The 15,847-nt window shown below is 41.5% G+C and overlaps 1 protein-coding gene across 3 annotated transcripts in view; it reads right to left on the bottom strand.

Moving 5' to 3' along the window:
- dym (dymeclin) overlaps window positions 1-15,847 on the bottom strand; it is a 62,203-nt gene that overhangs the window by 8,344 nt on the left and 38,012 nt on the right. For all 3 annotated transcript variants that reach the window (XM_005720369.1, XM_005720368.1, XM_005720370.1), the window contains exons 15-16: window positions 4,282-4,464; window positions 963-1,076 (exon numbers count right to left, since the gene is read on the bottom strand). In XM_005720369.1, coding sequence (XP_005720426.1) covers window positions 963-1,076; window positions 4,282-4,464 — 297 coding nt within the window. The remainder of the gene's footprint in view (window positions 1-962; window positions 1,077-4,281; window positions 4,465-15,847) is intronic.

Here is a 15,847-nt window from a genome sequence, read left to right as displayed (position 1 = left end):
GGAAAGCACTCTGATGTGGAGTCAGCGTGAGACTCAAAAACACTTTTGCACAAAAACGTAGACTGCCATTTAGTCAGATGGTCATCAGCAGACATGCACAAATACAGGCGATCACTCACTCTCTCACACACACACACACACACACACACACACACACACACACACACACACACACACACTCATGACCCACATTGACTTGTGCCACAGGTACAGCACTCTCGCTGAAGGACATGAGGGTTATCCACATGGCTCTGTGGGTAATTCTGTGAATTCATGGTCGCTACATTAGTGCTCTGATGTGCTCGCTGTGAGCACGACAGAGAGAGAGAACATGGACTCATGGCCGCGCACCATCCCTCTTCCACAGACAAATGGCTTGCAGCCAACAGCCAAGTATATGGAACATGAAACACATGATAAAACATGCAATTAAGAGCTTCCGAGCTGCTGTGGAGACCGCTGGTTACATATTTCCTTACTGATTAATGGAGGAGCATTGGAAAGGGAAAGGGTTAGAGAACCCGCCAGGAGTGTTGGGTAACGAGGCATGGTGGCAGATTTATGTCTCCTTCGTCCCCTCCCCCCAATCTGATGTACCCATGACAAAGTGCCGTTAGCCGTCCCCCCATCCCATCTCCTTGAAATGTCATTACATGTTCACATGTAGCAGGTAAGCAGAAATGGAACGAAGATGGGCATTAATGCTAATGAGAACTGGGCTTTGGCCTTTTGTGTCCACTCCCAAAGGCCTCCTTCCATCATTCCATTGCCCGAGTCCATATCCCAATCCCAAACATCTCGATTGTTCAACTGGACTCTCTTCACATGCATAGAAATGTACCACTTCTTCTTCTTCTCTTTTTTAACCTTTTAGCAAAGCCCACATTTTATGACTCCTGCTTTCCACGCTCTTCCACTTTGTCTGTCGCCCCGCTGCCTGTGTGTCTGTGTGAGTGAATTACCTTCAGTCTGTCTTTTGGCAGTGCCTGGGCTCCTTTCATGATGACCTCCTGAACTCTCTCAACAGACAGGTCACTTCCAGCCTGCTCCAGACGCTGACTGAAGAAACCAATAACCTAAAGGTCAAACGGGAGGAAACAGCCAATCACAAACTTGCCATAGGGTCTTTTAGCTTGCCTTAAAGTGCTTTGAGGTGACTGTTGTTGTAATTTGGTGCTATAGAAATAAAATTTAATTGGACTGAATACAGTTGGAGTATTTAGGGGTAAACACAGAATTTAAATACAAATTACCACCAATACAGTGTCCTCAGTTTTTCATGTTTTGCCAGGAAAATGGGAAATAGGTGCAGTTATTTATTGAAATGTGCAAACATACATGGGAATATAGTATATAAGACAAAAGCACAGTTTGTATAATTCTTACAAGCTTGAAAATCAATATGTTGGTGCAAAAACTGTTATTTTATGCTTGTGAAACTACGCTATATCAGGCATTTTTTGTAGATTTAACTAAGGAAATGTGGGGGAATTGTGACAGGCTGCTAGTAACAGATTGTCTAAAGATATAATAAAAAAAAAAGGTTCTTTGCCAAGTTGTCTTCAAGCGTAGACACAAAATTAAGATGTCTCTTTTGTTTGAATGGTCATTGTTAAGTGTCTTAACAAAACATATGTGATAAAGCAGGCAGTGTCCAAAGCAAAATCCACTTTTTATCCAATAAAATAGAAGAAAATACAACTCGCTGATGAAATTTAACTCTTGTTGATTATCTCCTCAAAAATAAATGGTTATTTTAAAATATTTCTCGTCAGGTTTTGTGTTAATGCAGTTATTGATATCTTTGTTCCATTTTGTTCTACTTGTAAGTATAAATCAGCTGGTAGCATTAGCAAAAAATAAATAAATAAAAAATCAATATTCACTCTTGTCTGTGTTTCCTAATACACACACGGGACCTTGTTCTCATTGAGCTTTAATGTCAAGTCCCAGCTCCATCACGACCCTCTCCAACTCTTCTAATCCCTGTTTGGAGCTGTCACATTAATATTTCAGCAGCCACACCCGATATGATGACACCGGGTGCAATATGAAGATCTAGGAACAAAATGGCATCATGCTACACGCGTAGGCCTGAGAGACCTCAGCTGTGTAAACAACAACACTGGTCAGTGTTCCAAAGGTGGTTTGAACATGACGTTAGAGGAATCGGTGCTGAACCTACAGTACGTCGACAGCTCGGTTTCATTTAAGGCAAAATATTGCCGCTTCCATAAACGGCCATTTAAACACGTGCATGGGCTGCCATGTTTCCTAGCAACAGTAACTCGCTTCTGTAAATGCTTCTTTATAAGGATACAGCACAGCACACACTATTCAGATAAACCAGCCACATTAAGGCACCTACCAAATATTGGACCAGAAAAAACAACTCGGATCTGCAGTATCAGCTACCGTGACATGAGCAGCAGATCCTTTAAGTCTTGTAAGTTGCAAGGTGGGGCCTACGTGGATCAGACTTGTTTTTCTAGCACATCCCAGATATGCTCAGTCAGATCGAGAACTGGGGAATTTGGAGACAGAGTTAGTACCTTGAAGTCTGTTGTTGTATTCTTTAAATCTTAAACAAGCACTGCGGTGGGGCAGGGGTGCGTTAGCCTGCTGAGATGGGTTACTGCCACCAGGGGATACTTTTGCTTACTTTTCTGAAAAGGTGTATGTAGTGTGCAACGTGTTAAAGTATGCAGTAGGTGTACATTCCACATGCCAGGGCTCAACCTCTTGCAGCGCATCATGGTCCAGATCATCACACACGCTTTCCATAATGCTCTTTTGGTGCCATTTCACCCCAGGTAAAGGTTGCCAATACATGCACGGGTCTCCTTAAAGCTTTTTACTGTAAACATAGATCTGCACGTCTGTGACTTTGCCTCAAACTGGAGCGGACATTGTGCGCAGATGCCCCGGGCACCTTCTCAGTTTAGAGTGCCACGTTAGCACGACACTTCAAATAAACTGCAATCGTCCTTTCGATGGATGAGTCAGTCAGCTGACCTAAACCTAAGTTTCATTGATCGAGGGCTAAAAGGCAGAGAGACTTACAAACAAGCAGCAACTAAAGATGGCTGCAGTAAAGATGCAGCCGTGGACCACCCAGCATTTGGCACATATCCACGTGTTCCAAACCTCAGGCTTCAAGCATTAAAATAATCATTGTATTTATGATAGTGTATGTTTATCAAATTACACTTAAGCCTGTTAGAAGACAGACAAAAAGTGGCTATAATTGGAAGAATGAGTAGATTTAATTTTGGACTGGACTGGCTTGACTGGTGCCATTACAATGAGATGTTTAAAGAGTTGCAGCTGATCATAAATCGAGATGATTTGCAAAGCTGGGTGAATTCTGCTTATTGTCAGCGGGAAAAAAAACTTAGAAAATGTCAAAAACTTTTCATTTTAAATATGTAGTTCTCTGGAATTAAAAATTATTCAATGCTTTCTGGGTTTAGCCTCAAAGAAGAAATCTAAGAAAGTATTTTTTGTGTTTCCACTGCTCTTCTAAGTTTTTCCCTGAAGAAATGTTTGGTGTTCCTTAATTACAAAAAAAAGAACTATTACAAATTCCTTTTAAAGCTCTTTTTTGTCAGAGCAACATTAAAAAATGCTTCTACAGGCAGTTTTGTTTCTCAGTGTGGGCTGTTTTAAAGATTTCAAGCACACCAGAGTTCATGCACTATGTGTGTCTACATCTATCTAATACTAATCTCTTCATTAACTCAGAAGGCCTCCCCCATATGGGCTTATTTTAGAAGAGCAAAAAAGCCGCCTCGCATCCTGAATAGCCTCGGGGAAACTGACTTAACCGAGGGATTCTACCTAGGCATGCCTCCCTCATACTTATGGATAACTGTAAAAGCCTGTGGCAATGTATGCAGCAACCCCCATCCTCTGCACACACACACTCATACCCACCAAAGCTTTCTTTCCCTTCTCTACGTGACTGTGAATGACAGATTTCTCGTGTCCCTTCTTACTTATACACCACGCATACTCATTGAATGTTTGAGATGTAATGTGCAGATACTTGACACCAGTGGACTGATTAATTCAATCATACTACTTAAGTCTTTCATTCTTTATTGCCTGACTGCAATCTTCTGGCCCGGCTTTTTCAACATTTCTGAGCAGACAAAGAGGACACTGCAGAAAAAACTGTCAGGCTTCTCTTAATTCACTTGTGATGCTTTGTGCGATTCCTAGTTTAAAAAAACCAAACAACAACAACAAAAAAAGACAACAACCCTCAAACAGACTGACCGTGTCGAGGTTCTGCATGATGTCCTGGAAGGACGGGTGCGTCCTGAACTGCTCAAAGAGCTCCCTCTTGTAGAGCAGTGCGTACACCAGGTTAGGGTTGTGGTGTAGAGAGTTGCACAGGCAAGAGTTGATGATTTCCAGCATCATGCGGATGACTTCCTCAATCACACTCAGGTCCTGGGCCTGGAGGGAGAGGGAGGATGTAAAGGTTAATTGGTTTCCCACTAGACTGGTTCCACTTATTATATTGTTTTTAAATGATTGTTTTCTGATAGAACGATCAGCAGGGGGTAACAGACAGATGGCAGAAATGGCAGCAGGGATCAGAGGAAGGACAAAAAAGTAAAGCATGAATGTCAGCCAAGGTCTTAGCAAGTGACAGAAGGGTGATCTTTTAAACCAGATATCAGGTCGTGTTGGCCTGTGTTTCCTTGTGTGGCAAAGACGGCAACTCTAGGCTTCTCAACACATAAACCCAAAAAGTTCATAAATAAGGATTTCCCGATGTGAACATCAACACAAGAGATTGTTGGAGAAATGAACTGAAATCCCAAAGCAGCATCAAAAACAAGTTTGACATTTTAGAAAAATATGCACAGTTGCCCTTTGGTGAAGACAAGATTGATAACATGTAATATCTATGAAGGTTCAGACGACCTCCTCCCAGCTAGGAAAAGGATCTTTCTTCTCTCACTGTGTGACTCCAACTAGCTGTGGCGGCCAAATGGTCGCTCGGAGATCGAGCATGTTGCACCCTCGACCTCCAGTCTCCAAACAATGCCGGTCGGATTCTCAGACAGATTGATAAAGGTTTGCAAGATGACTGTTATTTAATTTACTAACAGAGCCAATTCGCTAACGTGTTGCAATCAGTCTGAGTCGGTCTCCCACAATGAGTGTAACTAGTCTGGGACACGTCTTTTTATAATTGTGGACTTGATTTTACTGGTTGTCAGTGGGTTCCCGTCATATTCCTAAGTAAAAGCAAAACTCTCTTATTTTGTTGTTAAATTAGCATCGTGCAGCACATACGTCACCATTTGAGAAAGAACTCTTGTTTCAGATCTACCAGCTTCTGACTGGATTCTCAATGTAGGTTGTCAATTCTGTTTAATTTGCATTTGTGCGTATGTAAACAGCGTTAACCAGTGCATTATCATAAACTGACAGCATGTAATTGTCAACTTGTCCACATATCATCCCCGTTTCGTGACTGCATTTTATTGCAGTTTTATGGCAGCTGACTGCAAGTGGTTGCAGACCTGGTCCCCATCTTTGAAGCAACAGTTTCAAAGCCAATAAGATTCCAGGTTCTTTGACTTATAGTTGATTTAATTGTGGTTGTTCCCACTATTACTGTGACTGCAGCAATATGATGTTCAATTTTAGTAGCTCCTTTTGCTCAAGAGCGGTGAAACGCTATTTTTGTCCTTCCAAAGAAACAGTTCAACAAATAACCCCCTTTACAAAGGCAATCTGTTATTTTTATAGTTTTGTTTTTGTGCAGATTAAACAAGAGACACAATCTGTGAGCTTGAGAGATGCGGGTGCAACAGAAATATTTTGTTGGCTTTGGAGACGGTCCAACTACCGCCTCCGTGTTTTCAGCCTTTATGATAATCTAGATAAGCTAGGAGAGCTAGCTGCGGACTAAAGCGTCACAGTGATCACATACGTATGACAGTGGTATTAATCTTAACATCCAACCATAAAAGTAAATAAAAAAAAATTATATTTCATTATCCCTGCATTCAAAATGTTCATAATTAAGTGTACAAATGAAAAAGTCCTTCATTTTGTACTTAGCGCGAGTAGTGTGAAGCATTTGGCCACTCTTTTTACTTTCAATAGCTTCAGTTATTAATTAGATGAACAATCTTTTTAATAACTTGCAATTAAAGCAGTCAGTAGGAGAATCCTTTCTACATAGTGAGAAAGGTTTTCAGTGTCGCTGATGTTTTTAAATGATGATAAAGATGTCTGCACCTGTCAACCTTTAAAGTTCGGTTTCATTTACCTTATCAGCGTGTTTATGCTACAGAAACCTTGGACCTTAATCTGCGTGGTGGTAACTCGTAAAACATGCGCCTACTTGTAGCCTTTAATGATATTGAAAATGGCTTTCATCATTAACGGAAGTCTATGCAGCTAGAGGAGTTTGGTTTCATCACACAACCTGCTTTTAATGGAAAAAGGCATGCTTTAAGAAATCTGGCTTATTGTTCTTTAGTTACTTCATTCACAACAATCCGTCTACAAGAGAGACAGACAGACGCCACCGTGATGAGATAACGTCTTTTTGGCGTGTTCAATGGTGGCGCACAACAAGAAAACAGTAGAGAGCGTGGGAAAATGAATAATCTACAGAGAGATAAAAACTTTGGTCAACAGAGTTCATGACTGATTTCCCATGGTGTGACAGCTGTGGGCAGAGCGTTACAAAATCTACCGTCTACGTTTGATGATATTGCAAGATAAGCTCCATAAATGAGAAACCAGAAAAATATAACTCAATAGCACCGTGACTCATCTCAATTAAACCAAGCACTACTAACCACGAGTATCAGTTTCTCTTCACTCCCCAAAAAGACAAAAATATGGTCTCTGCCTTATAAATACTTAAATTTACTGCTTAAAAAGAAATTCTAAAAATCTGCTCAGCGACTTATTTTTTTTAACATATACAGTATACAGCATCTATGTTAGGCCAAACAGAGTCAAAGAGCCGCCTGTGTAAGCAGCTCAGAAGAAGCAGCTAGAACAACAAAATGCAAACTAAGAGAATGCAGGAGTCAGGGACATCCAAAGCAGCTTAGCTTAATGCAATGGACTTCTAATGAAATCAGTCCATCGGTAGTCTGACCACAACTGTAACACGCGACGTAGATTATCTGACAGGTTTTAGTTCGGATCCTGGATCTTTAAAGATCCTTGCATGCCTCCAAGCAGATATGAATAAATATGTGTGCTTCATTTTGAACATTCTTCATTTTGCAGTGTTGTCTGAATATATAAAAAGTATTATAATTACTATTGCTATATGTAAGAATAACATGACATGAAATTTCAATGAAAAGATCTCCCAGTGCCTAGCAAAAACTACCCAAACCAAGAAATGTCTGCAAAAACCAGCAGAGGGGTGAGAGGAGAAAGAGGTGTGCCTTATACCAAAGTGTTTATGAATTCAGTGTGTAATAATGCTCAGTAGTGTGCATTTATCACAAGATGTTTATTCAGCTAAAGTTTGCCCGTCTTGTTTTAGTTGCGCCACAGCAAAAATGTAATTAATGATATAATGCTGATAATATGACCTCAGTCCTTTATGTGGATGTAGAAACTATGACAGTGACAGTGAAACGCAGGCAGTTATGCTGAATACAGTCCTTACTATTCACAACTGTCAAAATGTCTCGTGTGAAATGCGTCATTTTAAGTGGTTTTCATACGTGAACTTTGGGCAATTTTGGGCGACCTGCATTAGGATATTTTCCACAGCTGTCCTTTCTCACATGTAGCACATACAGTAGCAGGAAATAGGCAGTTTCAGTCACGTTTGTACTATTAGGAAATGCTGCGTATTGTAGGTAAAGTATGCAGCATATCACCAAAACCCAACACCATCCAGCCTTTAAGTAGGAATCTGTTGGGTTAAAGCAGCACACGTTTGTGTTCTCACATGTACCTCTGTCGGCAATGGTGCATAAATATATGAATGCTATGTCAAAAACATATTTAACGTCACTTTTCCAAACATTTAACTGACCAGTTCAGCCTGTCTGTCTGAAAACCTTTAATCATTGTCTTTGCTTTACAGGAAGCCTCGCCTTAGACAGTTACTCATTAGAAACTTCCTCTGGGTTTACACGCTGCCACATTTCAGCTTGAAGTAAAATTCCTGTAACGTTCATTAGAATAGGCAGCAGAGATAGCAAAGCTTTCTGATAAAGAAAAAGAAAAAGAAGATTTATTTATATTTCACAAGGTCTCATTCTTGAGCCGGGCACAACGTGAGCTTTTATATTCGCCACAGCACACTTATGCTTAGTGATTCATTTGCATCACTGTTCTGCTGATGACCTGTTTTGACCAAGAATTTGCAATATCTGATTCGAAACAGCAACATGGTGAGACTCCTGCTGCGAGCTGATTGGCCACCGAGTCTACCTCCAATCTGGGCAAATCATCTGTAACAGAACTGCATGTGGTAGCATTTTATATTCCATCTTCGGTGCCCTGCTTTGAGAGAAGTTCTTATCTTATAAATAACTTTGCTTGCTGTGATGCTTTTTTTTTTAATACACATAATCAGTCCCTGAAAAAAAGCCGGGGGATTAAGATAACAGTAAATAGCTGTGTTCTTTTGTGCACTGAAAAAGGTTACTTTAGAAATATAATGGGTTACAGATTATTGGTTGCGCTGCTGAAAATGTAATTACTAGGGCAACCCTTTAAAATTAATTCAGAATGATGTATCTTATTATTTTTTGTTTACGGTGTGATTACTTTTCTACCAAATGTATTTTTTAAACCAGGCAAATCCAGCTGCTGCAGGTTACAGAGGTGTTACAAACAAGCTTCACAGTGAACGGCGATGCTGGAATCTGTGTCAGAAGTGTCAGAAATGCTGAAGTCCAGCACTGAAAGGCATTCTTGTCCAGTGATGTGGCCGACTATCACAGGTGGGTCGCAGGCATGGAAACGGGTTGCTCAAAGCAATGTGCATCGATTTGACTGGAAGAGAACCAAGGAAAAAGAAGGCTCGGACGCCACAGCGTGTGACCCACGCTCGCTGAGCGTGTGACCCAAAGGCTGCAGCAGGGGTAGCCTAGATTTGAGTCCACTCCAGACCACTTCCTGCATGTCATCCCCCCGCCACCTGCTCCTTCTCCCTGCTTTCCTGTCTGCGCTCTACACTTTGCTGTCAAATAAAGACTGTAAACCTTGTAAGCCATCCTATTCTCCAACAGCTTTGCTGACCTGTGTAGCTCTCTGACAGAAGCAAATCAAGCCCAGCAAAATGATGAAGAAGGATTGAACAGTTCTAGATTTATGATCTTTATCGAAAACAATGCATTCAGATTTTGTGAACACCATCAATGCAACTGGTAACGAAACTCTAGTTATTTCGACACACATCCAATAACATTGCTGCACTGATTTCCACAAGCATGATGGTTGAAGGTGTTGAGCTTTAACTGGCAGACGTGGAGAGGCAATAGGAAGGCAGGAGAGCCAGCTCTAATGAGGATTGATTGTGCGTCTGGAAGCAGAGGTGGCTCTCTGAGCTCGACTCCACTGCCTAGCTATACTTGCTCCACTCTTTTCCGCAGTGGCAGGCCATAATTAGACAGAAAGCAGGGACAGATAAGAGAGAAAACTGAGTAGGAGGATGTGGAGGCAGGAGGAGGAGGACAGCAACAAAAATGGTAGCATAGATGATAAGAGAGTATGGGGGGTAGGGGGGCTAGCTGATGGAGAAAACGGACGTGACGAAGAGGAGACAAAAGCAGGAGAGGGAGGCAGAGTAGGAGTGAAGGATGCCTGGTGTGTTTGTTCTCCAGCTCTGCACCAAGCTTAATGAGATTAGTCTGGCAGGGAAAAAATGCCACACTGGGGAATTCAGGTCACATGAAAATAGGCTAGCTAGACGTCTGCCTGGCCTTGTGTGTATGTTTGTCAAGTGGATGAGATTAAGAGGTCCACGGTCTGGTTGAAACCCAGACAGGATTTAAATATCTTGGCGGCGACTCCTCTTCCACTTCCCACTCTGTCCTTTTGCACTTTTTGTCTCTTCAAACTGCATCCTCAGCCAGAAAAAACAAACAAACCCCCCCCCAAAAAACACTTGACATGTGTTTGACAGCATATTCTACCTACCTCTCCCTCCTCTTTTTGCCTTATTCTCTCTTAGTCATACATCGTTTTCCAACCTTGTGCCTTGTCGTTTGGTCACAGCCACTCATGCTGCTATTTCTCGTCTTCTCTCCACCCAGGAAAACATAGGTGAGTCATATCGTTAGCCTCAATGATCCCGTCCTGTTTTACTTGCATCACCATTCACAGAAACCCTATTGGAAAGCAAAGCGTTTATATGCACCCTTCACCCTTCCCCAACTCTGTGCAATTCTGCTGTTAATTCTTAAACATACCGAGTGTAAATGTGTCGCATCTGCAGGCGTGGTGACCTCTGCTGTGTCTGACAACTGACAGTTTGTAGATGCAAGCAGTGACTAGAAAGCCAGAGCCCGTCCTTTCTATCATACCCACACATGTTTTTAAGCGAGCGTTTGTGAGTGCGGACAGGGTGTTTAGAGACATAGACATGAAAATCCCTGTAAAGTAGGAGCTGGCATCATTAAACCAATAGCTTAGTGATTCCCTGGCCGGCCCTGCTGCTCACTGTAGGCTGTTGCAGGGCAGACAAACCAGACATATTAAGAAAGAGCACTGATGAAGACAAGGGCATGAGGATACAAACAGAAAGAGTGAAAAGCCACACCTACAGGTTGAATAAAGCACAGTGGAGGAAAAGGATGAAGAGTTGGAAAAAAAGCCACGTGGACAGACAGAGAGGGTCAGACTGGCTGAGCAGCAGCAGCAGCCTGCCCTTGTCTTTTGGGAGCTTTTTTTTTTTTTTAAAAATAGGTCATTGTCTGACCCGCATTATGGTACCACAGCCATGTCATAATCACACCATTTTGAAGAGCATTGTGCTCAGGTCAGCTTCTCATTACCCCATAGCTTCACATACCCACAAAACATCCTTTGTTGGATGCACACAGAGAAAAAGAGAAAAAAGTGTGTGTGTGGCGACAAAGTTGGACCCTAAAGAAAAACAGCAGCATCAACACAATGTGATTATGCTGGATGCTCTCTGTGACGGCAGGATCCCGTGTATTGGCGTCCATATACCTTATCCTGATTAAATAGGCACACTACTTTTCTGAGACTTGGCTAGCGCTAACAGCGGGGCGGCTTGGGTGGGGAATGAAGGCAGTACTGTGGGTCATGTGGGTTATGACGTGAGTGATAATGATAAAAAAAAAAAAAGATGACGCCAACTGCTGCAACAGCACTCTGGGAGATAGGTAGGCAGTGCTAATTGATCTGCTACGAGCTGTGCTCTGTTTTGCTGTGCCTCGATCGCGAAAGGACCACGATGCAGCAGGGCTGCCCTAATTACCATTTGGAAGCAGCGGATCATTAGGACCCCAGAGCACCTGCTGCCTGCAGGGGTGGCAGTCCTACTGCCTGAGAATAGCAGCTGAAAGAGGCAGTGATAGATAACAAAAGAGAAGAGGATGGCACATATATGGAGAGACGGGCTAACAGAATAATAGTAAACTAATAACTGGGCCTAACGTCGTTGTTACTGGGCAGGTGAGGGGGTGAGGGAGGGGTAACTCCTGAAAGATCAGAGACCAAATTGTGGAGTCAGTGTGTAAGCTAACTCTCACCTCTCAGCAGGAAAGCACCTTAATGAGAGGAATGCAAGGTAACAGATTTATGAGACAGAGAAGAGAAGATAATGAGCTACTTATTGCATGGCAGAGAGGTTAAGAGGTTACTTGTTACATGTGATTAGTTTATTCTATGTTCAATTTCACTAGAGGCTTAGCTACTCAGCCTGGAGCCTGAAGTTGAGTTCATTTGGAGCAGTTAAAGACCACCACTCTAAAAGATCTCATTTATCTTGGTCTCCTATAGGCAAACTCTTAATTGGACTTCAGTTAAAAAAAAAAAAAATGCTGGTGTCCTACGTTTATATTTCCTTAAACTATGACACAACCCAGCTCATGCTAAGATGATTTTAAGAAGTCCATCCGAGTAACAGATTTGGAACTTAAAGATTCGCATGAGGAAGTCCTCTCGAAAATGAGCAACATATATTTTTTCTATCTTTCATAACTTTCCAGGAATGTACACTTGATTAATTGGCCTATAAAAGATCAGCAAATAGTACTGATAGTTTACTTAGTTGTTGTTAGACTGAAATAATCTGTTATAATCTGTGCTGGATTTATAGAAGAGTGCTCAGATCTTTGTTTGTATGTGTGACTTACACATATGGTGACAAACAACCTTGTGATGAACTGCTGAATTTTATTTTATTTTATTTTATTTGATAGTTTTCATTTATTTTTGCTACCTGGTTTTAATTGAGTAATTTTTGGAACTGTGAGACACTTGCTGCTGCCCATCTTGGCCAGGTCTCTCTTGTAAAATAGGTTTTTAATCTCAATGGTGATCTTCCTGGTTAAATTAAAAAAAAAATTGCCTTTTCTTGTTTTAATCGAACTATAACACCTGTCTGAATAAAGCCTTATAAACAGCAGAATGCATTTCATAACATGGGGCAGTGGGGAGGTCTTTATCAGCAGGAAAAGCTGTAAAACCTATAAAAATACAGTTTAAAAAATATCAAGTTTTCCCGTCACATTAGCCAAAGTGATTAAGTGGTCTGGATTGGAGTCGTCACTGAGCTGGGATTCTGAATTGAAAGTAAGAAACAATCATCTATGTTTAACCCGTCTCATCTGGTCAACTTTAAGCTCGAGTGTGCTGTGTGGTTTAAGGTTGCTAGGATGTGAAGAGGTCTCACTTTCTCAGTCTTCTCCCTGGTGCAACAATTTATAACGTGAGAGTCCTCTGTGACCTCATCATCTTATTACCAGTTTATAAATAATCCTTTGGGGTCAACCTTTGCTGATAGCAGCATGCCTGAACTAGTGTAATAAATGGTTCATGAATTGTCTTTTTTGTGTGCAACAATACTGTGCAAAAGTCTTGAACCACCCTTTCATTTCTTTATGTTTTGCTGGGAAAAAGAGAAATAAGTACTGTGATTTTTTTCAAACATGTACACACACATGGAAATACAGTTTAAAAGAAAAAAACTGAGTTTGTGCAATTCTAACAAGCTTACAAGTCAGTATAAATAAGCTCCCATGACCGTCTTTAATCTTCAACACAGCCTGAACTTATTTAGACAAGCTTTCTTCTAATTTGTAGACACTTCCTGTTTTACCTCCTCCACACATACTAAAAATGATTTGAAGCAAAAAGCTGAAATTTGGATGAATGATGCTGCAGATTTTCAGTTTTCAGAGCTGAACTATTTCTCATTAACACTTTAAAAATGATGACAGCCTGGCTACAATATAAAGAAATGAGGGGTGACGTTTGAACAGTATTGTATATAAGCTTGTAACTTTTATTGTGTGTTAATTCACTTTTAATATTAATGTTTATGAATACTAATTGACTAAAGTAACACCCTAAAATATGAAACTACACATTTTCATCCCTTTGTTTACATTCGGGCTACAAATCTTTTTCCATCTACACGTGAACTATGTTTGAATCATCAAACAGCCTACAACACACTTAACGCAGTAGAACATCGTAAACAAGCGAATAAAAAAAGAAAATGTGCAGTGAGGCCACTTCAAATAAACTAAACAATAACTGTCAGCACAAACATTAATGCTGCTTGACTGATTACAACTACTCACTCACATAAACATCGCAGACTGTATAATAGCTCGCTTCAGAAGCACAATTTCTAGTTAACAGCTTGCATCACTGAATGATTCTGGACTTTGCACAAAAAAAAAATCATTTTGTAGCTTCTTAAGAAATCCGCACATTCCTGAAAGCCCTGATAATAAACAGAAGGCATAATGTTTATTATCTGTTGATATATCCCCGGGCTCTGCTTTCCTCTTAAACAAGAGGAATGGTGCTACAAAGCTAATGCATGTGTCTACTCCAGCTATTAAAAAGAGATCACAGAATGTGACTCAACCAGGACACATAAACACATAGACAGGGTGGTCCACCATGCTCCTGGCAGTGTCTGTGCGCATGTAAATGTGTGTGTGTGTGTGTGTGTGTGTGTGTGTGTGTGTGTGTGTGTGTGTGCGCGCGCTTGTAGTCTTTTCCCAGAAATGTGCAACAGTAAACAGACTAAGAGGCAGAGAAGTAACATTACCATTACTGGCTGGGAGCATAAACAGTGACAAACAATGCAACACATACTTCCATCTTTTTATGTTTGTTTGCATGTACAACCGCAAACTGCATGTCCTCGGCATATCTCAGTGGATGAGACAGGAAAATAAGAATAAAAATGCAGACTCAGAGGTAACCATAGGATCCCACGAGAGATGCCCTTCTTGGTCTGGGAGCCTCTGGATGTTCCCCCCGGGGGTGGGGGCTCAAGGGCCCCAACCCCTCGCTCTGTCTTCCCTGATACTAACCAGACGCAGCCGCGCAAACACATTCAGGGACAGGGGGCATGTTCTGTGTGTGTATATACCAGAGAGAGAGAGACAGCAACCAAGAGGCAGACATCTACAGGGAGAAGGGGGGTACAGAAGAGGAGACGGAGGGAAAGATGAGACATTAACACAGAAGCAGACTGCACCCAGCTTTAACTCTCAGCTTAGGGCAGTTTGACAACGTTTTCATATCCGCCTCTCGGTCTCTCCCTCGTAAAGAGAGCGATTATACGTCCAGGACAATCCCACATTAAACAAACATTAGTTCTCTCTCCACAGCCAGGCTCGGCCAAATTGCATTGTTTCCAGATGCCTGTCACAAAAACACGCTTTAACCCACCCCAGGGCCCTCTCCTCCCCTCGTCAGCTCTCTCCTCTCCTCTGTCTCTCCTTACAGCTACCTCAGCCTCCACACCTCCCCAAGTTAAGGCGAGGGTTTGTGAGTAACACCAGGGCAGGCTGCTTTCAATTACGCCGCCACATCCGCTACTACCGCAGGAGCAGATGAGAGCCGGCGATGGAGGAAACAAAGGAGCCGGCATAATGAGACAGCAGCCCTTCCTTCAGATGTCACATCTCTCAAAACCAATGACGGGCTTTAGCTGGCGTGTAAGGTCATGTTAAGTGGCCAGACATGGAAAATTAGGAAGGAATTTCAACTTAACATTAAAACTATTAAAAGAAAAATGGATATACTTTATACTTGTTCATATACAATTTAAGGCCTCAGAGCAGCTTTGTGTCAGTTTCATATATTATTTTCTGCATAAACCAATGTGAAGCCTAAACCTGGGCATAATGAGTATCTTAGGGATGCTTAGGTGTTGCTCTGACAAAAATCAGCTACTTACAGCGACTACTTTCTGAGATTTTATTAACAAGTTGCTAACAAGCAGCAAACTGCTGCTCATCGGGTCTACATTTTAAACTCCCCATCTATGCCAACCTCAAATCAAAGAGAATTAACAATAAAAAAAAAGCTCTAGCAGTGCAGAGCCTAAAAGTATATTTACATTTCAGAGACCCCTCATTATTCTGTTTCTGCTCTATACGGCTGTACAACAGTGCTTTAAGCTAAATGCCACCTTCAGCATGTAAACAAGCTAAGCTGGCATGATGCAGACCATGTTAAACATTTTAGTTTAGCATACTAGCATTTACCGACAGGCACGAGAATAGACTGATGGGAATGTCCTTCCTTTTGCTTGGTAATAAAAGACCCAATAGCACACTCAATCCAACACTTTAAATCTTACTCACAAATGCCAACATTTTGGAGGGAA

The sequence above is a fragment of the Pundamilia nyererei genome, unplaced genomic scaffold (assembly GCF_000239375.1).
Source record: "Pundamilia nyererei isolate P.nyererei 1_Seehausen unplaced genomic scaffold, PunNye1.0 scaffold00002, whole genome shotgun sequence".
NCBI lineage: Eukaryota > Metazoa > Chordata > Actinopteri > Cichliformes > Cichlidae > Pundamilia > Pundamilia nyererei.
Note: the sequence above shows the minus strand (reverse complement) of the source record. Positions and strands in the feature narration are given on the sequence as shown.